This window comes from Ahaetulla prasina, chromosome 2 (genome assembly GCF_028640845.1).
Source record: "Ahaetulla prasina isolate Xishuangbanna chromosome 2, ASM2864084v1, whole genome shotgun sequence".
Lineage (NCBI taxonomy): Eukaryota > Metazoa > Chordata > Lepidosauria > Squamata > Colubridae > Ahaetulla > Ahaetulla prasina.
In genome coordinates, this window is record NC_080540.1 from 147751404 (window position 1) to 147774165 (window position 22762).

General features: G+C 42.4%; 1 protein-coding gene across 2 annotated transcripts; it reads right to left on the reverse strand.

Annotated features, from left to right (window-relative positions):
- Positions 1-676: 676 nt before the first annotated feature.
- RHEBL1 (RHEB like 1) lies at positions 677-22441 on the reverse strand. 2 transcript variants are annotated; one of them, XR_009153885.1, is made up of 9 exons: positions 22298-22441; positions 17331-17402; positions 12434-12501; positions 11791-11873; positions 10930-10986; positions 9428-9475; positions 7325-7409; positions 4562-6037; positions 677-4438 (listed from the first exon to the last, which is right to left on the reverse strand). XR_009153885.1 is itself a non-coding variant. In XM_058173385.1 (9 exons), exons 1-9 carry the CDS (start codon positions 22347-22349, stop codon positions 3383-3385), a joined length of 543 nt encoding a protein of 180 aa, XP_058029368.1. In that variant the 5' UTR covers positions 22350-22441; the 3' UTR covers positions 677-3382. The 2 variants fall into 2 exon arrangements, 1 of the variants encoding a protein (XP_058029368.1); XM_058173385.1 differs by having other exon boundaries at positions 677-3399; positions 5977-6037.
- Positions 22442-22762: the final 321 nt, after the last annotated feature.

The following is a 22762-nucleotide window of genomic DNA, read 5'->3' on the forward strand; positions in this document are numbered from 1 at the left end:
AAGAATATTAGTACAATAAAAGCATTTCTCTATTATGGAATGCAGAGTGAACTCTAAACAGACAACAATGAGGCTGGCCAGAATGATAGAAGAGCATCACGGTTCCAGGAAGTAAAGGTCCTGTACAGTTAGTGGACTGAAGCAATTTCTCCATATACAAACACAGGTTTGATAATGAAAACTCCCATACAAGGAAAGCATTCTCCAGCCCTTAGTGATACAGAGAAAGGTATGTGACATGCCTTACTCTGTCTTGTATCATCCCACAGCCCCTTTTCCCTACTTTAGTACGGCTGCTATCTCTCTAGAACAGGGGTGTAAAACTCGCGGTCCGCAGCCCAGATGCGTCACGCGCTGGCCACGCCCACCCGTTTTAGTGAAGGGGAAAAGTGGCGATATGTCACATGATGACGTGATGATGTGTGTTTGACACCCCTGCTTTGGAATGAAACTATCCATATTTTGCATCCCTGTGCCCTAAGCTCTAATTCCTGGCATGATAGTAGACCACCATAGCCCTTGAGAAATATCCAATTCCAAAACAGTGCAAGACTTGGGGACCTCTAGATCAGTGGTTCCCAACCAGGGCCAATGGAGAGGAATGCTGAGATCTTTTGAGGTGCCGGAACTTTGAGCTACGGAGATTTTAAATATCTATTTCCTTATAAGGGTGCCGGGAACTTTTGAAAGGCTTTCCAAGGGTGCCTCAAACAAGAAAAGGTTGTGCCTCAAACAAGAAAAGGTTGGGAACCACTGCTCTAGATGCTAAAGTACAACTCCCAGCAGGGCCAATGGAGAGGAATGCTGGTAATTATAATTCAGCCATCGGGAGGGTTACCAATTGCCCCCTCTTGACCCAGAAGAATAGCTGTCAGCATTGGTGTCCTGATTTATGGGAGAGAGCACAAGCTATCCCGACTTAGTACAGAGTGCAGCAAGCACAGCCTAATGCATAAGGAAGGTGTCAGGGAAAGAGGGGGAGCTCACCATCCCTGAAATGGATGGCTGTAATCAACTCTCCCATAGCTCTTAGGGTCAGATATGGGAAAGACAAGGAAGCAAATCAAGTGCGATTCAGGCTGGTTCCCAGGGAATTCTTTAAGACTGCTGATGCTACCTCAAAGCAAGTCAAAATCAGGATGGCAATGGCTCAATACTGCCCCCGTGTTGCTAATAATGCTAATAAAGCACCAAATTAGTTTTATCCTTGGCAACAGGAAAAAGCATAGCAAGTACCAAAGATGTCTGGAACCCAAAGCTACTTCAATTTTGGGCACTCAGCAAGACAGATCATTGCCAAGTTCCCAACACAGCTGGTAAAAAGTAGAGGTGCATTTGTATTTGTGTTTTGCACTAGACACAGGCCTGGTGTGCTATGGCTAAAATAGGCAGGAAGCCATTGATCATATAGGTCAGCGGTATCCAATCTTGGCAATTTTAAGACCTGTGGACTTCAACTCCCAGCATGGTTGGCTAAGGAATTCTGGGAGTTGAAATCCATAGGTCTTAAAGTTGCCAAGTCTGGATACCTCTAGGCCATGCTCACATTAACAGTGAGATATCAAAATAAGACATTTAGCTGGAACTCATAGAAATCATCAAGCTCAAGTTGCTTCTTCCAGTTCTCACGATGGTAAAGGAAACCTCCTTTGCAATCTCCAACAAATTCAGGTAGTGTCAATGACCTGGCCCCCATATTGTGCTAACCCATAGTGTGCCTCTTGTTAAATTGTGGGGCTTGTTAAACCCATAAGCCATTATGGTGTGTCTTGTTAAAACATGGCTACATGTACATGTATAATGTGCAAATTTAATCCTTGCAACCTTAAACCATTTTGAAAGTCTTTCCTCCTCCTTTTATATACATAAATCAGAAGATACAGGCAGCCTTAATTAGGAGGCTGAAGCCATTAGGGAAAACAAGAGTTTAATTACAGAAACAAAGCAAAGTATGGAAACTCCCTCCCGGTCCTTGTTCTATTGTCTAATGCCATCCCACCAATCCCCTACCCAAATCATATTCTTGATTTCAATACAGAAATCTCATTTAAAATCTTGATTTGGTTTAATAGAGTATTTACACTGAAAGCGGGAGAAGAAAAAATGGAAAGCTGACACGGTGTAAAGCAAGACACAAGCTCTGGCATCATCTTTATTTCCAGAATGCTTCTTACAATGCATCCTAAGCCTCATACTGATTTGCAAAACAAAAATAAAGTTCCACCTTTACAGAAAGAGATGCTAGACCACATCCTACAGTAACACCAACTGGGCCAGGGAATTGAGCAGGCTTGTATGGCAGCCATTCGAAGAGCCAATGTCTATATCTTACCAGTCGTAAGAACACCTACAAGCTTGCCTTTCACTGACGCAAAACAGACTAGATTCGAAATGGAACACATGGATTTATCAAATTCAATCTTGGACGATGCACTCCTGCTAATCACGAGTATACAGGGCATGGCAGTGAGAGAGGTATAGATACCCATGTGAAAGAGCCTTTCCCAACTGTGTAAGTTTCAGGTTTGCTGATAACACTGTAATTCACAGCTAGCATTAACAGTTATTTCACAGGAAACATACTCTACATTTTCATAATTAAAACAGCCCCAAGGGAACTGGCATTCAAAAGCATGAGAGCTTTGTAACATTAGTTTCTAGGGCAGATAAAGAAGCTGAAGTTCATCGCATTCAGGGCTTCCTCCAAAGAGTGCAAGCTACCATGTAACTTGTGTAACAGAGTTGTAACCTCTTCAAATGGGCAATGGAAGCACTCCACAACTAAGTGAGCTTATAGAGGCAGCCTGCACTATTTTAAACATCTCCTCTGGGCCCTGAACCAGACTTTCCAAGCGGGTGATATTGCTGGAAAGAAGCCCTCAGCATCCAAATCCTTGAGAGATGGAAAAGCCGGCCAACATTCTGAATGGCAGAACCTGGATTTGCTAATGCCTGGTTTTTTTTCCCTCCCACCCTGCTTATTGCTTACCTCCCATCCTTCTCCTTAACTGACCCACAATTTGAAAGCAAGGCTTCATGGGTACAAGGAAAAATAAGCTCAAAACTCAGCTCCTGGAAAACGAAGCCTCGTTTGGAGAGTTCACTTTTAATTAGAAATCCTAAATCTGGCCAAGAAGTGCCTTCTATCCATTCCATGAAGAGAATTTGCCAATTTATTTTAGTTTATTGCAATGTGATTTGAGATATTTTGGCATTGAAATCCACGACTCTCTTCCTACTTAAACTGATAGCCAGATTGCTACTTTTCTATCCAATAATATGTATAATACAATAATAAAGGGGTTTGTTGAGATACTACATCACCATCTGGTTTAATGGGGGAAATGCTGCAGGATCCAGATAATCAGTTAGGTGAGATATTTCAGCCCTGGCTGTAGTCTGTCAAAAAAGAATCAGGAGACGACAAAGGTGTGGACAAAGTTGCATACATTTCCCTCTAGGGCTAGCAATAATAATCACATTGATTCCTAACAGGGGAAGGGGACAAATCTGAAGTTAAGGTTTTTAGAATAAAAAACAAGACCTGGGGAAAATAGTCAGCACTGTAGAAATGGAGCAACAACACACAGAAATAGTAATTCCTGGAAGTCCCACTAAAATGCAAAAGAAATTCCTTATGAAATGGCCACCCACCAAGTACAGGGATCAGGTGGATTCATTCTGAGAGCAATAAATCTATTGGCTCAAAGCACTCAATCAAAAAAAGCAATTTTTACAACAGAAGATAATGTACAAGGAGACTATTCCTCCCAAACCGGGATTTTCAACAATAATCTCATATCCATCCATTCCATGCATCCAATTTCATTCTGAATACATAAAAGCATTCCTAGTGGCCATGCAAAAAGCATTCTGGGAACATCTTTACAAGACGGAAGCTTTTCCTAAAAACAGCATTACCGAAACAAACCTATGCACTGGCACAACAACAAAAAATTTTTTAAAAAAAATTCATCTGGAAAATAGCTTTGTAGGGACTGCAGAAAAAGATGAGGATGGCCCAAGGTTCAAGTCCCCTCAGCACAGAGTGCCAGCTTTTGGCAGGAAGAACTATGAAAATAAAGGATGTGCTTTTGATCAGACTATGGCTGCTAAGATGCACATAATGTTCTGCAACATCAAAGCAATTCTCTCCCCACTTTTTCTAGATTAAAGTTTATTGTGCTTCACTGGAGAGCTTGTTTCCAAAGGCTCACCACCCTGCAGCCCATGAAGCTTAGGCACCCTCATTCTCTTCAGTGTTCAAAGCTCAGTTTTAGTCTGGAATCCCATTCCCAGCATTCAATGCAGTGCTTGAATATGCCCGACCGAGTCAACCAAAGACACCAAAGGAAAATCACAGGGATGCTGTTTAGGCTCAGACTAAGCATGCGATTAACAGAGAGACTGGCCATTTCCTAGACCAGGGGTCTCCAACCTTGGCAACTTTAAGCCTGGCGGACTTCAACTCCCAGAATTCCCCAGCCAGCTGGGGAATTCTGGGAGTTGAAGTCCGCCAGGCTTAAAGTTGCCAAGGTTGGAGACCCCTGTCCCAGACAACAAGAAACCACTTAAAAAGCTTCATTTTTTCATTCTTATATATCTATCTACACAAACACACACACCTGCGTATGTATGTCACAATATTAAGCTAACATGCCTAATTCAAGGCAAAAGGCAGCTTCACACAAGGGAAGTAGAAAACTGTAAGTTTCAGCTCAAATTGCTCCCTCTTAGCTTTGCTTCTGCACACTCAGCATGATGGTGCAGCGTTTCAAAGGATTTTACAGAGAAATATTCATGAAAGCTGCCTCCCTTTCCAGTTTTTCCCCACCGAAGAACAATGAAATATATAATTCTATCCTGTAACTCAGCATTTCTCCAACTTGGCAATTTTAAAGATGTGTTTTTTTTCAACTTCAAAATTCCCCGTCTTAAATATTGCCAAGTTTTGAGAAACGCTGCTGCAACTTTTACAGTCCCTTTTACAGCTACCGCCTTACAAACTCCTTTGCAGCATTTCAAAAAGCCTCCAAAAAGAGGCCGCAATTACAGGCAAGACATAGAAGCATTTGTTAAGCTTGGGCGCATCCATTTTGTATTGCTTTTATATATATATATATTTACTATTAAGCCAAACGAGATAGCTGCTATACAAAGAGGCTCGATGCAATTAGGACAGTGTTTAACGCACTGAAATGTAATGAAAGGTTCTCTCCTCCTCCACAAAAAATATCGTTCTTAAAGAAGTTTATATTTATTTACATATAACCAAAGAAAAGTTAACTAAGCACCGCTAAGACCTCAGCCACATTGATTTCTAGCAAAGAGAAACCCAACTTTGGATCCAGGCTGCGGCATGAAATTTCACCCTGATAAAAAAAATAAGGCCACGTGTTGCAAGAGCTACAACTGAAAACTGACGTACACATCTGGGTCCAAGGCTCAGCTCTCACTAAAACAAAACTATCAAAACAAAAGTACTGGTCTTTAGCGGGTCCCACTCGGAAAACGTTACATTCAGCTGCCTCTCTGTTACATTGAGTTGTGAACAGTTCCTTTTGTAAACAGGTGAGCTGATTGTAAATTTTGTTATAAATACACAGACAAGTCCCTATATAACAAATCATAACTAGATCCTATTGTGGCTCCCATTTCTGTAAACATTTGGCAATACGTTACACACACACACACATACACACATATATGTACAGGAAATACATACATGGATTGCTTCCAGCAAACTAATGTGCAAAACATGGCCGCCTCCCATGGAGGACCAGTGATGAGGTATAATTGTATCTGTGTGTGTGAGTTACCCGTAAGTTGGTTCAGGCCTGCTGATCAGGGCTCTAGGTAGCCACAACACCTGCCCTGAATTGGCCTGGATCTGTGCTTTACCCCCACCCGCCCACTGCCCGAGCAGCATCAGATGGGGGAAACAGCATCACATTATGGTGCAATTGCGCTGTTCACCATAGGAATTGTCCACACGATCAATTTCTTCGATGACCTTTGTGAAGATACCTTGAGTCATCTGCAGGAAAGAAAGACGGTGTCAGAGTCACTCCAAGAGAAAAGTTTAGAACTGTGTTTAAGAAGCAACAGAGAATTTTTTATTTATTTGTATCCCGTCTTTGCTGTTTTTACCAATAACTTTAGGTGGCAAACATATCCTGCATACCTACCTCCTCCTGTCTCTGGAGATTCTCAGTCATCCAGGTGACATTTGTCCCAAAGGTGCTTTTTTCAAGAGGCAACTGGACTTTCTGGTTTTTCTTTGAAGACCTTTCGCTTCTCATCCAAGCAGCTTCTTCTTCTGGATGGTGGGGACCGGAAGGATTTATACTCCTTGCAGACAGCTGGTCATTTGCATTCTTTTAGAGAGTCTTTGAGGCTATCTGTGTCCTCAGGGTCATCTGAGTAATGCAAATGGATGTGAAGCCTTCTTGGAACTGTTGAAAGGATTGTGTTGTAGACTGGAGATAGATGATGATGTATCCCTCCCTCTCTGTTGAGAGGGGGCTGTTCAATTTTGACATAGATGGCCTCTTTGACCCCTCTTTCAAACCAGCGGCCCTCTCTGTCTAAAATGTAGACTTTGCTGTCTTCAAGGTCCAAAAAGGACTTTGTCTTTTAAATGTAAACGGATTGCTGAATCTTGTCCTGAGGGGTTTGTTCTCCTCTGTTGTGCCATGCATTTATGAAGTGGTCCAGTCCAAACAAGAAAGTCCAGCTGCCTCTTGCAAAAAGCACCTTTGGGACTCCCTCCTCCTGTTTTCCCCACAACAACACCATGAGGTAAGTTGGGTTGAGAGAGAGTGACTGATCCAAAGTCACCCAACTGGCTTTCATGGCTAAATCAGGATTAGAACTCACCATGTCCCGGTTTCTAGCCTGGTACTTTAATCACAATAGTCATAACATTACTGACCCCTTGTCACATTGACTGGTACTCTATTGCTGTAATATTTTGGTACAGCAAAAGACTAGGTTTCCCTCCTATTTTAAGGAGGCAAATGAAGAGCAATCTCACTCCTTTCTTCATTAGAGAACCTTTGATTGGCGAAATAATTACCAAAAAATGTAACAAAAGAACAAGGTTATCTGCTTATATTTGGACGTTGGGATAAAGAAGAAGCTATTCTTTTCTTCAAAATGGAATTCAACCCATGCACTCATACAGTTCAAAATTAAACCTTAGTGAAAAACCCTTAGTCTGTTGCAGAAAGCACAATGGATTTACACGGGCATTTGAAGTGCAGTTTTATGGCTTTTAGATCTTTATCCCTCACCCCTTTAATTTACCTGAAATCAGTCATACCTGGTTTTCTTTTGCTGAGGATTCCAAGAACACAGCACCCCATGAATCAGCAAGTTTCCGGCCTTCATCCGTCTTTACCTGACGACTAAAAATAAAGGAGTAATTAAAAAACAAAACAAAACCTCACCAACACTGTCATATTGCAGTCAACTTCGGGGGGGGGGGGATTTTCCCCTATTTATTTATCAAACTTGTATGGTGCCCATCTCGCCAAAGACAACTCTATAACTTTTATGGACATATATATTATAATCAGTGGTAGATTTCAAATTTTTTTACTACCAGTTCTGTGGGCGTGGCTTGGTGGGCGTGGCATGGGAAGGATACTGTAAAATCTCCATTCCCTCCCCACTCCAGGGGAAGGTTACTGCAAAAATCCCCATTCCCTCCTGATCAGCTGGGACAGAGAATAGATGGGGGCAGGGGCAGTCAGAATTTTTACTACCGGTTCTCCGAACTACTCAAAATTTCCGCTACCGGTTCTCCAGAACTGGTCAGAACCTGCTGAAACCCACCTCGTTATAATCACAATAGCAGTAGGTTATAATTTGGTATAGTGTATATATACAGTGTACAGGAAATTTGTAAAGGTACAATAACTGTCCCATTATTCTCACTGCAGTAGATTTCTTTTGTATTTTCTGTATTTTTTTCTTGTTTTCTTCTCTGTATGTATCTTGGATTTATGTTAACATCCATGCCCCTCGGTATACAGTCATGTTGGTGACATGACCATAGAAGTGTCCTCGGACAATGCTGGCTCCCTCGGCTAGGAAACAGAGCTGAGCGCTACCCCTAGAGTCAGACACAACTGGCCAGGGGAATCCTTTACTTTTACCTTTTTAGTTACCTGATATTTTTTTTGTTAAAATTTAATTAAAAAGGATCACGGCATAAAGACCGTAACAGATCAACACTACAGCAGGACCTCCCTACACTATTTTCTACTCAGTATAAAGGAGTTTGTAAAACACCCAAATCCTATTCTTTCAATCAATGCTAATTTTCAAAAATCTTACATCCGTAAGAATTGAGTTAAAAACAATGCAGAGATAATGACTGTGGTGATTTATGGTAGATAAGAAGCCACTGAGAGTTAAATGCAATAATAGATTGTTAACAGAGGGCGTTGAAGTTTAACTTTGCTGTTGGTTCACCTGTTAACCAGTTTATTTTTATACATAGTAGATAGATGACAGGTCAAATTGGTTGCAAATAAATGTAGAAGTTTATACATTTTGGGCCTGCTTCCTAAGGGATGAGAGAAGCTAATATTGTTGCAATATATTTATCAGTGTTCTACTAGAGTGGATAATATACATACAGTATGTGTGTGTTTCTGCCTTTTGCCTTTTTAATGCATATTTTCCTTTTTAATATTTTGACTATTTTTGTTTTGTTTTTGTAAAATTTATTTTTCTTTTTTTTTTGAATTTATATTTTACAAAAAATTTTTTAAAATAAATGTACCTAATTTTTTTCTCTCGAGACGAGATTTGATGTAAATAAACATTTCAGAAACACACAGCCCTATCCCTAGAGCATGATCCATCAGAGTTTATTATTATTTACAAAAGGGGCCAATTAAGATAAAATTCTTCTTTGGAATGGCAGGAATGTGGATGCAGCCATTGGTACATACAGTGTGCTATTCAGAAAAGCAGAGAGAAAACATTTCTGCCCAGGAATGTCAAGCCGAAAGAAAGTATGTGAAAACTAATTTGAGAAAAAGGTTTTCAGGATTATAAGGAAATCAAAGCACATCCTGAGAGAAGGCAGGGACAACCTTTGTTCTAAGCTTTGCTTTTAAAAAATGCCAGGCGAGATTAGAGGTGAGGGAATGTAAGAAGGAAGCCCGTTTAGGAATAAGTAACTAAAACTAAACCACCCCCATTTCTGTGCATTGCAACTATTTTGCAAACCTGCTCCAAAACTTCCAAAATTCTTCCAGCCAGAAAGGCTGTCTGCTCTGATTCTAAAGTTCAGGCTCCTTTATAGAAAGAAAAATGACACAGATTACAGCCAATCTTTTAAAGAGACTGAAGCTCTCTCTATTCTTATTTCTTAGTTATCATTTCTTAAGCAATAGACAAAAGTTCTTACCTTTCTAATGACAGATCAGCTTTATTGCCAACAAGCACTACAGGCATCCTGCAAAACGAAGGAGGAACATTTCTAAAAGTTGCTTCTTGTAATGCTCTACAGAGAAGTCATCCTGCTTCACCCACAACTTCCATAGTCCTATCTAAGGGGGTCGCTTGTTTGTAACTTAATGCAACAATTCTGCCTATGGCTGGGATAGTTCTGAACTTTTGGTTGCAGGAATACCTTTCCTTGCATGGAGCGGCAATTGCAGGTATAGGTAGTCCTCAGCTTACTACCAAAATTGGAGCCCAAATTTCTGTTGCTAACCAAGGCTGTTGTTAACTGAGTTGCACCAGATTTTGCGACTTTTTTTGCCAGAGTGGTTAAATGAATCAATCCAATTGTTAATCACACGGTCATTAAGCAAATCCGGCTCCCCTCCAATCTCCCTATGCTTATCAGAGGCAGACTGAGAAAGTCACAGATGGGGATCAGATGAATCCAGGACATTGCAAACATCTTAAAAGTGGGGATGCTGCAACAGGTGCGAGAACAGACTGTTAAGTCACTTGTTCCAGTCCTGTTGTAACATCAAACTGTCACTAAAGGAATGATTGTCCCAAAGGTGCTTTTTTCAAGAGGCAATTGGACTTTTCGTTTTTTCTTTGAAGACGTTTTGCTTCTCATCCAAGAAGCTTCTCCAGCTCTTGGATGAGAAGCGAAATGTATTCAAAGAAAAACCAGAAAGTCCAGTTGCCTCTTGGAAAAAAAACCCCACCTTTAGGACAACCATGACCTGGATGACTGAGAATCTCCTTAGACATTTAAATGAACGATTGAAGACAATCTGCATTTTCCAATAAACCTTTTCCTATACCTTAAATAAAAATACTTTTAAAAAATACACCTGTCATTTTACATGTTCTACGTTTACTCCCTGGTTTAATGTTTCACAACCTCTGCACGTTTTAAGACATGCAGACTTTAGCTCCCAGAATTCCCCAGCTAGCAGCCTGCCTGGGGAATTTTGGAAGTTGAAGTCCACTAGCACAGGGATGTCAAACTCGCGGCCCGCAGGCTGGTTACATCATGTGCTGGCCCCGGCCCCGCCCGGTTTAGTGAAGGGAAAAAAGTCCTGATACGTCAAGTGATGACGCGTGACAATGCAAGTTTGACACCCCTGCATCAGAGAGAGAAATGCTGTCTAAACATGCTCAGAGGAATCTAGTTCTCTATTGGTATCACTAGATTCTAGGCAAAACCTTTGTGGTTTTTTTGTAAACCTAAAAAGTGTCATCATTTAGAGGTGGCTTATTGTACTAATGTTGTTCAGTCTGGAATCTATTTCTGGGATAGAATTTGGTGTACACTAGTTAACATTTCCCAATGTTTATACAGATATGGCAAGCCACTGAACCCTTCCCTACCCCATCCTTTCAGACAAGAGTTCCCTAGCAATATGCTTGAACATCTTGCCCTAAGAGTTGCATTCCTTCCTGACCTGCCATGTTAATGTTTACCTTGTCTTCCCTCTGCTTTCGTGTAACTTGCTGTGCAGGGTCTTCACCACCTGAAAACTGGGAAAGCCAAGAAAGAAGATTATATCTTCAATGTGAGCTAAGGATTGCTAGAAAACATTTTAAAACATTATCCCCAAAATGCCCCTTATAGATAGGAAGCTATTAACAAGAAAAATATAGTGTGTATCTGAATGCTTTTGATTAGAAGAATGCAAATCAAAATGCTAAACAACCATTTCAAGGTGACTAAAAAACAAGACAGGATGGTATATGAAGACAGTATTCCAGTTAGACAAACCTGGGCTTCGAGAGACTAATAAGGCTATTGTTCCAAGCTTTTAATGTCTTTCCCAAACCCATTTCTGTGATCCTGCAAATACGGGTAGTCTTCAACTCACAACAACTGGGCCCAAAACTCCAGTTGCAGAGCAAGATAGTTGTTAAATGGGTTTTGACCCATTTTACGACTTCTTGCCAGAGTTGTTAAGTTAGTAACACTGCTGTTGAATGTATTTGGCTTCCCCCATCAAATCTGTTTGTCAGAAGGTCGCAAAGGATGATCACATGACACTGCAACCATCATAAATACACGCTAGTTGCCAAGAGCCCAAATTTTGATCATCTGACTATGGGGATGGGGCAAAAGTCATAAGTGTGAAAAATGGTCATAAGTCACTTTTTTCAGTGCCCTTGTAATTTTGAACAATCACTAAACCAATGGTTATAAGCCAAAGACTATCCGTATTAAGGGAAAGACTTCATTGTTTCAAGACCCTTACAGAATTCAGACAATTCCTTTGTTTTCATCAGGACCGCATTGTCCAACTGTCTTATAATCAGGCTCTATCTGTGCCCTCTTACCTTTTGAGAGAAGTGACAGAATAGACCAGCACGTAGCCATGGATGCCAATGATAAACGAGTGAGGCAAGATAGTGTATTCATCCTGGACAACAATAAAAAAAAAAAAAAACAGAAGAAAAGCCACTATCACTCTATGACAGGGCTCTCAATCCCTGTTAGGAACTGGGGCGCACAGCTATAAGTGAATGGTGGGCAAGCAAGCGAAACTAAAACCATCCCGCTCCCGCCCAGTGCATGGAAAAAACTGTCTTCCACAAAACCAGTCTCTAGGGCCAAAAAAATTGGGTTCCGCTGCTCTACGAGATTGGTGAAAGATACCAACTGGGGGGAATTTTTAATTCAGGAACAGATCATTTCTAATGCCGAGTGCATATATGCTTTTCTGAGTAAGTAGTTTGTGAAAGCGGAGTTTTAACTCAGCGGATACTGAATCTCTCGGTTGATTGCTTGACACTCAAGGGACATTAGCGAAGTTCAGATTGATGAATCCTAAAGAGACATCATCCACCACTCCAACTACAACTCCCAAGCCAGCACATTAAGTTCCAAGCCATTTATCTTTTGTGACAAGTGATGAGCATGGAAGGCCATACGTGAAATGTGAAATTTGTACGTGAAATGATGGGGGGGAAAAGAAATTACCTGTCCCGCAGTGTCCACAAGCTGCAAGTGGAATTCATCTTTTCCCACCATCAACATTTTGTTGTAAGCTTAAAACAAAAAAGAAGGAAGAAAGATGATGATACAGATGTTACTTGAGCCTCTCAGATCCCTTCCTAAAATCCAGCAACATGCTGAGTTTCTCCACACTTGAGTCATTTTGATTTTGTTATGTTTTTTCTTCCGTCAGAGCCAGCCTTGGCCTCGAACTACAGGTAGTTGTTGTGACCTAGGCCCAAGTAGTTATTACCAGACATAATCAATCCTAAACAAACATATTTTATTAGAACAGCTGAGAATTACCTCATTCTCAGCTTAGTCCAAATTAAGTCCAAAAAAAAAAGTCCTCCAGAAAAAGCCCTTCGGCCTTATCACAAACCTTTGTCTTCTTTGGCACCCTGACAAAAGGCTTTTTTGGCAAGAACCCCACGAAGTTCAGAAACAGGAGACAAGAAACAACTGTAGCAACACTGCTTTCCTACAAAGAGCCCAAGAGCCTTGCTGCTCTTTTAAGCTTTATGGGAGGGGCCAATCATCTCCTGGCCTTATTCCCGAGTCATCCTTTTTGATTCAGCTGCTCTTGCCTTCTGGCAGCTCTTCTCAGGCTCCTCCTGTTCCTCTGCCTCTCTGCTGTCCACCTCTGGAGGCTCTGGAGTCCGTGCATCGCTCCCAGATGGCCCTGGCCCTATTTTTGCCTCCGACGCAAAGCCCTTGTCCAGGCCTTCCCAATTCCAGGACTGACCCATTGTCCGCACCAGCCTCTTCACTGTCCGACTGCACTGCCAGTTCCGCAGGCTGCTGGAGGACTACAACAGTAGTCCTTGACTTATGACCAGTTGTTTAGCAATCTGTGGGGTCCTTGGTGCTCTCTGAGCGTGGTGGTTTTCTCTCAGATGTTTCATTATCAAACTAGGTAACATCATCAGTGCTAGAAAGGAGTGGTGTTTGTTCTCATTTTTGCCTACCAGAAGTGCCCCCTATCAATGTTGGTGGGAGTGTTCTTGGTGGTTCCTTGTTTAACAATTGTTTAAAATTATGATAGCCTCAGAAGGGGTACTTTATAAAAGCACTTCTATCATAAAATGTTATACTTATCCTACTTACGGTCACATGACCACATTTCAAGCACTCGGTAACCTGTTCACACTTATGGCCGGTTGCCATCCACAATCATGTGATTGTCATTTACAATCTTCCCTGTTGGCTTCCCCAAAAAGTCAATGGAGAAGCCAGCAGAGAATGTTGCAAGCTGCTGCCACCTGCTGAGAGAATTCCCTGGGGATTAGATGCAAGGACTGCCAGATGGGGGCAACCAGTATCCTTAAATCATGAAGATCGCACCTGACAGAAGGGGTTCCCTTCCGTGCATGAAGGGAAGCTGAACTCCTCCTTTAGGGTGCAGAAATGGGACTTAAGATCATGCTCTCCACTCAGTTACACTTGGAATGCTTTGTACAGTTACAGGTCCAAGCAACCTGTGTAAATTGGAACAGCTTTCCAAATAACTGCAAGAATGGTGCCCAGTTGCAGAATAGCATGAGATGGCTTTTGGAGAAGAGTTGTGCCTAGCATCATCGGTGTGCACGCATCAGCAGTTAGAGAACACCACAAATATAAGTGGAGCAATTTATGGACATTGTTGGGTCCTGAAGCCAGCCAAGGCCACCTGGTCTGTGGCATCTTTGCACATACCAGTACATCCTGATAAACAGCCAAGGTCTCCCAACCCATGGAAAACTTTTGTACACTAATGAGGCCGTAACCGGTGGAAGTCTCTTGCTTCATAGCAGTTTTTCACAATGTGATGAGTCTTGTATCTGGTAGTTGGCTGATTCTTCCAGGGCCTTGTGGGTCAGGGAACAGGTTGGGGTTATCAGGGCCTCCTCCAACTCTTGAGGGAATCTTGTGCCCCACTTTACAACCACAACTGGGACAGCTATGATTGCAGTTGAGTGAAATGGTCTCATGGATGTCTCACTTAATGACCACTTCACTCAACAATTGAGATCCCAGTCCCAATTTTGGTCATAAGTTGAAGACTATCTGTAGACTTGACAGGTTTTTCCTTCCCCAAGGTCTGCACTGATTCTGCTTTCTACGACCAATATCAGACTGGGGGAAGCTAGCAGCACTTTCTTCCAATGAGGCCCACTGGAAGGAAATCTCTAGTTCAACAGAGGCACTCAAGCAAGCAAGCAAATAAACAAAAACAGCAATTAAGAGTGTTTTGTTAATACCTCTTGCTGCTTCACATGCCAAAGCAACTGTCTTGCAGTTATTGTTTGCAAAGTATGGTAGAAATCAGCTACGTTTAGTTGTAGCTGATGTTTCCGAAGTTGGCAAAGCAACTGCAATAAATCTTCAGCAGAAACCGACATGACAATTTGTCAGCTGTAAGAATTTATATCGTCAAGGAAGAAGGTTCACACATTCTGGTGGCACAGTGAAATGATGGGGCAATTGTTTAGCACCTCCAGACTCCAGAGGGTGACCCATTTAATTAAAATTAACAGGGCTTGAGTGACATACTCAAGAGTTTGGAGGAGCTACTGTAATGCAACAGGTATTGCAAACTTAGATAAACATAAAACGTAAACATTTTTTATAGGAAGCAGAGGAACAAAATTACAATGTGGTGCTCGAGAAACTAAATTAACTATTTCTGCAGACTGAACAACATATTTATAAGCAAACCTGCTTTCTAACCACCTAAATTTGTTCTTTGAATAAAATGGGCGGGAAGGGCAACCCCCTACAAAAACAGGAAAGGACTGGTGTGCAGGGGAAAAGGCTTGTGGCAAAGCAGGAAATGAGTTCAGAGGTACTACTGAATCTTTGTTAATCGAAAGAAAACAAATACTCAGACACTCTGCCCCAAAAGGACTTAATTTTTTTCTGATTTTAGTAAAATTTGAGAAATAGCAGGTATGTTCCATACCGATAGTGCTAGAGTCCTATATACTTGTAACCAGCCTCCTTTCTACCTTTTTAGTCTCAGCAATCAAATTAGTTCATACTCAGAACTGTGCTTAAGTCAACATGTCTGTAATTTTCTGTTTGACTCGGCTCAAAATTGTTTTGATCGGGCAGGAAGAGAGAAGGTTCTTTTTTCCTATGTACTAGACTCTAGGAACTTAAACATCTGGAAGATGCAGGGGGCTTGGCAGCAGGGGTGAAATGCTACTGATTCGGCCGAACAGGTAGCAATGGCAGTGGGTGGTTCGGAGAACCGGTAGCGACGGCAGTGCAAGGCTTCGTCCACCCACCCGGTTGTCATTACTTCCTGGTTTTAACCAGAAAGTAACCTGTTTTTTACCCTCTGCACATGCACAGAAGGATTTGCGCATGCGCAGAGGGTTCACGTGCACGCACACGAGCAGAGCGAGCGCGAATGGTGCGTGCACTTCCGAACTGTGGTGAAGGTAAGTAGATTTTACTCCTGCTTGCCAGAAGAATAAAAGGACAGGACACGTGCTATTTTTCGGTGATCAGTACTAGCCTATCCCCAATAGATTAAGAGAATACATTTTGATCTCTCTTTTGAGCTAGTTTTGATCTCTCTTTTGAGGACATCTTACTTGAACATACATTGGCTGCCACTAGGTTCACTCTGCTTACTTCCACGTTAATGGATATAGGCCCAGACAGTAATTCCTGCTCAATGAAATAATGTCTGAATGACTAAACAAAAGCTGCCCCCCCCCCTTACATATCCCATCATGGTCTTCTGCAAGTCTCCCTCCATAGTTCCAGCCACCTGGAAATTTAGGATCTTTATTTCCAACACATCTGGAAGGCATCCGGTTATGGAAAGTTACTTTAATAGTATGAATCACAATCTCTAATTATAATAGGAATAGTCATGGAATATGATAACAGTTGCCATTACAGTATTATGCGGTATTCTGAGATGATTGGATATTAAGGGAGATTGGAAAGACCAAAAAAAATGCATCCCCATCATTCTTAAACACTTTAAACATGTTCTTTGTTTTAACCACGTCGAAACATCATGAACTCATCATCTGCAGAACCTGCAGCTCTGGAAACTTCTGTCTTGTGAATTGCAAGGCAGACCAGGAAAATTCCCTGCAATCAATAGAAGGAAGCTATGGTATGCATGGGTAGAGGTATAAGTGGCTACAGACTCTGGTGCTGAAAAGCCTGGATATATGTAGTGTATATAGTTTGAATGTAAAACCTTGGGAGGGGTTCCATTGTGAATTTTGTGTAAGACATAAACAGAGCTCCTCGTTTTTTCTTTTCTCTTGTTCACTACCACTGGTTTTCCTTTCATCTCCACTCATATGCAGTTTTCCCCTTCCCTTTGCCAAGCCGCTATATCTCTTCTCTTATCCCAACTCAGGATGTTTTACTTCGTTTACGGTCTCAGCTGGAAGGAGATCCCACAATCAACTTTATAAGCAATTAAAGAATTCATTATTAATTCACGGTATCTATACTTATTTTGAATCCTGGCTTTCATTTACGGAGAACAGATGCTGACAGATACAGTTATACACCTGCCAATGCATATATAAGTGTGCTGGAACCATTTATTGGAAGACGGAACCTTGAGGATTGGATTTAGCTGGAGATGTCAATAATAAGGTAAAAAGGAAAGGAAGTGGGGCATAAAGAGGATATGTGTATTTGTCCCTGTTTATTAACCCTTTGGGGATCAGGGTCATCTTCCTTTCAAGCAAACACAACATTAAAATGAATATCTTTTCTTTACACTTGCCAATACAGCTTTCCTTGGATGGAATCAAGGTCACATAAGCCAACTTTATTATTGATCAAGCCCTACACCATTTTCTTCCCAGTAAGGAAGAGGAGAGACATATATCTAATAAAAGCACAGCAATAGCACACTTACTGCTTTCCACAGTGGGGTCATAGCATTCCAGAAATTCCCCATCAATGAACTGGTGAGCAAGAGATGTCTTACCTGAAGAGAAAAGATGGCAAAAAATTATTGCTGTGGAGATTTATTGGTGATGAAAAATATAATTTAAAAACAATAGAAAACATTCGTATCACCCTGATCACAGCAATGAAAACTGCTCCGTTCAGGGTAACAGGATAAAACTGCAATTATTAAGATTAACATACCCAAAAGGGAGAATTAAATAAAACATTGTTTACATTCCATACCAGATTTGAGGGTCTGCCACGAACAGGCTTTTTTTTTTTAAAAAAAATCTCTACTAGAAGCATGTTCGCTCTCTGTACCCTACAGCTTTTGAATTTCATGACTTTGTGGTCCCATTGTTTAAAATCAGAAGTGTGAGGACAGGAATAAACACAATTTTACCTATTAAATGATACAGACTGCCTGTATCTGATAACATGGGCTCCAAGAGGGCTGAAGTGGTGACCAACCTGGAACTATTGGGATTGTCTGAATAACAACAGACTTGTGATTACCATTCTTTAAGAACCGTATAATGTGATTCCTTCTCCTGGGCCTAAGTTACACTACTGGAATACAATACTTGGGTCAACTACTGTAATAGTTTGGGCTTTTCTCATTTCCGATACTCTAAACAAATTTAAATCTTATTAAACATGCATGCCACCCATCTCCCAATGACTCAGTTTGGCTCAAAACAAGCAAAAAAAAAAAAATACAGCAAACTTAATCAAAGGTAGAGCTGTGTCTTATATTATATTAACCCAATGAAAGTAAGGAATTTCTTTTTCCAATGGAAAGCCATCAATATCCTCCCCTCTAATTTCTCTTAGGAAGCACTTGAACGATCCTGTCATATCATGAATTATATTTGGAATTTCAATTTTGGAAGATTTAACATCAAAAAATAAGTATGAAGGATATGTTGAACAGTTTTGAGATATACTTGGCTGCATTTCCAATATTGATCACTCCTTGGAAATAGATAAGTACCCTAGTGTACAGTGCTGCATACCAGTATTGTATTTGAATATACCTAAGCAGTCTGTTGTCCATGGGTCGTGATGGGTCGGACACGACTTCGCAACTAACAACAAAAGCAGTCTATGCTGCTCTCTCACTGGAAAATTAGTTTTGGACACACCATAGGTGAATACAGCTAGGTCAGGTTTATGCTAAATCCAAATCCCAGAGTAATAAATACAACTGAATTTACTCTATGGTATTGTTTATTAGTTTTTTATCAGGCATTTATTCCTTTATATCCAAGGCAACAAACATTCCTAATACTTCTTCCTTCTCCTATTTTCCCCACAACAATCCTGTGAGGTGGGTTAAATTGAGAGAATATGGCTGGCCCAAGTCACCCAGCCAGCTTTCATGTCTAAGGTGGGACTAAATTCAGTCTCCTGGTTTCTCTTACCATGATAGTCTAGTTCACACAAGACCACAGCTAGGATCTGATATTACATTACAAACTATACCTTAACTTTGCTTTATCCTCAGCTAGCAAATCCACCAAACAAAATAGCTCAGACAATTAATGTTCTACCTAAACAAGGTGGTAATGGTGAAGATCCAAGGTCTGTTTATGCAGTGCCATGGATCAGGATTAAAAAAAAAACATTAGCAACAAAGGACACATTCACAATTCATAAGTCTTCAGACTATATTTATGGGTAAGGATGAGGAAGAAAGGAACTCCCAATATTACTTCCTCAGTGCCACTGTAGTATGCAAGTACAGATTTGATTTAGAGGTCTGCAGAAGCCATAGGAGCATAAACTTATTTGTGACTCATTAAAGCAGCCCTATCTGTTTGGACAGCCACTAAGGCAGCGGTTCTCAACCTGTGGGTCGGGACCCCGTTGTGGGTCGAATGACGATTTGCCAGGGGTCGCCTAAGACCATCGGAAATATGGGAAGTATACTTGTGAGTTGAAGAATCGCGCTCCAATGGTTGACTCCACAAGCCAGCTGCAGGCTCTTCAAATCGCTAGCCTAATCTGGCTTCAGGATCCATAAACTTAATAGGGGAGGAGTCTCCACTTTAATGCTTCTGTTTTTAATTCTGTGATGAATTAAAAAAGAGAGAAATCTTTGCTCTGATGTCTCCCTCTCAAGCCAGCTGCAATCACTCCCAATCGTTAGCCTAATCTGGCTTCAGGATCCATAAACTTAATAGGGGAGGAGTCTCCACTTTAATGCTTCTGTCCTCAAGGCAATCGCAAGCAGTTCAGATCGCTAGCCAATATGGCTTCAGGCGCGATAAATTCAAAACAAAAATAATTTTACGGTTGGGGGTCGCCACATCGTGGGGAATTGTATTAAAGGGGTCGCAGCACAATAAAGGTTAAGAACCACTGCACTAAGGGAATGTTTCTAGGAAAGAACAGTGGGGGCTTTTCTACTCCCGTTCATTCCAATGCCCTTCTTCCCAATCAAATCAGAAACACCCCCCTACTCCTAACAGCTGCTCACAGTTTTGCTATCCATCACTGTAATTTAGCCAAGTTTCCAGCTGTAGATACCAAGAGACCATCAGGAGAAGACAAGTATATTTTCAAAGCTTAGTCACACTTAGCCAAGGAACTGTTTAGGAAGATTCGCAACAGCTGAATTTAGAATGTTGCTCTTGGCAACCTGTTCCTCTACCATATTAAGCTACTTGGCTCAGATGCACATCTTAGTGTGGAGCATGTACAAAATACAAAGAAATCACAGTATTCAATTTCTAGCTAACCATACCAAACTTGGTATTTATAAGCTTCTGTTTAGGATATCAGTGCATTATTTTAAATCTCTACACTCTGCAGCAAAGCTAGGATGCTGTGCCCTTGCACTTTTTTTCAGTTGCAGTGAAGATTAATGAGGTGCCTAAAATTTGAGAATAAGCATAGTAATGTTATTATAAATTAGAATTGAGATTTTTTTTCCTTAGGTATGAACTTTATTGAATTATTTTAACCCAGATATTGTCTTCCAGACTGACCTTATTTTACAAAACTATTTTAAGGGGGGGGGGCGCTACCCTGGGCTCCTGTAGGAAACATGACATAGACATATAATAGTTGATGTATACCTATTCCATCAATCTCTGCAAAAACATGACAGCATCCTCAGAAAGATAAGGGCCAATGTACAAATTCTTAGTCCAAATGTGAAGTGTTTTCTTTTGTAATAACTCACAACAGCAGTTCTGATATATCTCATTCCCCATTCTGATCTGTTCAAAGAAGGCACAGATGGTTGATTAATCAACCAAGTGTATACATTACAGCTCAATATACACATCACTTTCCAACAGGGTCCGTAAGTTAGGCATCAATTAGAGCAGGAGGGGCAAAAATCTCCTTTTCAAGCACCTTTTCATACTAGAGGTACCCAGATGACTCGTTCACATAATCACTTAAAAAGGGGGGGAAAGCTGTTGCAAATTTAATCCAAGGAAACAAATGATTTCACTATCCAGACACCCATGAATAACCTTTGCCCTCTGCTCATTTCCTCCCACTGCACATGGATTAATAGAAAACATAGCCCGGGTGACTCCTTGCATTTCTCTTCAGGGGAAGGAGATCAGATGGATTGGGAATTGGGTAGGCACAAATAGCTCCCTGAGGACAAACTAGTAAAGGTCAGGAAATAGCTGCCCACTACTTACAAGTTTTGCCTACTCATGTGCTACTAATGCTAAACCTTGGCCCGAAGAGCAGAAAACCTATCTCTAGAGATGTTTAAAAATAAGTTGTTCATTAATAAGAAGAGCAGCACTGGATACAAGCATGTGCATTGTTCAGTCACATTCCTCCCAATTAATTCCACTCCCTCCCCCAAAGTCTTTATTTAAAGGTTTCTCCAAGAATGCAAAGCAGGGCAGCGGTGGCTTTGTCAGGAACCTTTTACACCTCTTGCCTACTTTTTCATCAGGCAAATCTCCACCTTTTTAAGGGGGGAGAGAGAGAGAGAGAAATTATCTATATACAAAGTTCAAGCTCAGAGACAGGAAATCCACAAAGCAAGGGAGCATAGCCTATATATACCTAAACCTCTACCCTAAGTCAAAGGGTATCATTTCATCAAAGAGCTCTATTGCCTGACTTGACCGGATCTTTCCATTAGTATTAATTCTGGGCAATTTAGAAGAACCAAGTAATCAGGGTTTATCCGATGTAGGCTTCAAAATCTCCGAACCACCTCTTTGAAATCAAAAGCAGCACGCCCTATTGTGGCGGCCAAAATATGGATGCTCGGATATCGACAGCACTCTTTTTATTACTCCCCTTGCAACCAGAGCCCCCACCCCCACCCACCCACCCACCCACCCCTTCGCAGTTCAACTCGACAACAATAAGCCCGCTCCAAAGTCGCTGCATCCACTCCTAAGGTGGGAGGGTCGCCTCCGGCTTAGCATCTTCGGCGACTTCACACGCGCCACCCCGTTGCTCTTCGCGCCGCGCCGCCGCCCAGCAACCGGGGCAACCAAAGGTGGGAATCTCCCCGGCGTTCTTGGCGTTCGCCCGGCTCCTATCTATCCATCCTCCTCGCCTGCAAACACCCTCCCAGCTCCCGCCTCTCCGCCGGGCGACCCCCGGCAGCCCCACGCCGCGCGGGTCGCTTTCCAGACTTGCTGCGCTCAAGGAACGGCGCAAACCCCGCCGCCCTTCCCCTCCCCACCCCACCCTTTTTCCTCCCAGCCGTCGCTTCGGCGTGTGCCCAAAGCCCGCGTCCGCCCGGCTCCCCGTTCCACAACGCTCACTTTGTTCCCCGCCCGAACTTCCACCAACTCTCCCCGTCCTCCCGGCCCTGCGCCCGGCTCTCCGCTCGCAAGAGAGCAGCCGCCCGGCACCTCTTGCCACGTGGTGCCCGCCCAGCGGACAACCACCACCACTACCACCCCTCCTCCTCCGGCCGGGCAGAGCGCCACTCACCGACCGAGCGGTATCCCAGGATCACGACCTTTCGGTAGCGCACGAACGGCATTGCCCAACAGCGGCTCCGAGGCCAACCGAGCAGGCAGGGGCCCCCGGGGGGTGGAAAAGAAGGGTAGTAGTAGTGGTAGTAGTAGCGGAGGGGAGGGGGGAAAAGAAGAGGAAAGGGTGGGGACCGCAAGGCGGGCGGGCCGAGCGATAAAAAGAGCCCGCCCGACTAGAGCCGGGGGGGACGCCGCAACTACAAACGCCCCACGTGACCAAAACACTGGCCTTAGAGCCGCCGCTTCTGATTGGCCCGGGGCAGGGAGGCGCGTGCGCCTTGCCGACTTTCTCGCTTCCATTCATGAAAAAGTGCGAGCGGCTAGAATGGAGAGCCGCGTGGATTCCAAACATACAACTGAGCGTAAAGCGCGCGCGCCCTCTTTCCCCCCCACCCACCCACCCCCACCGGCCGCGCGCGCG

Bases quoted from the DNA above. Each gene is read 5' to 3' on its own strand.
- RHEBL1 (XM_058173385.1), bottom strand. From the start codon at position 22,349: ATGCCGTTCGTGCGCTACCGAAAGGTCGTGATCCTGGGATACCGCTCG. The intron at 11,874-12,433 runs GTAATTTCTTTT...ATTGTTGTCCAG, and splicing joins TTGTGGACACTGCGGGACAG to GATGAATACACTATCTTGCC. The intron at 10,987-11,790 runs GTAAGAGGGCAC...TGGCTTTCCCAG, and splicing joins TCTGTCACTTCTCTCAAAAG to TTTTCAGGTGGTGAAGACCC.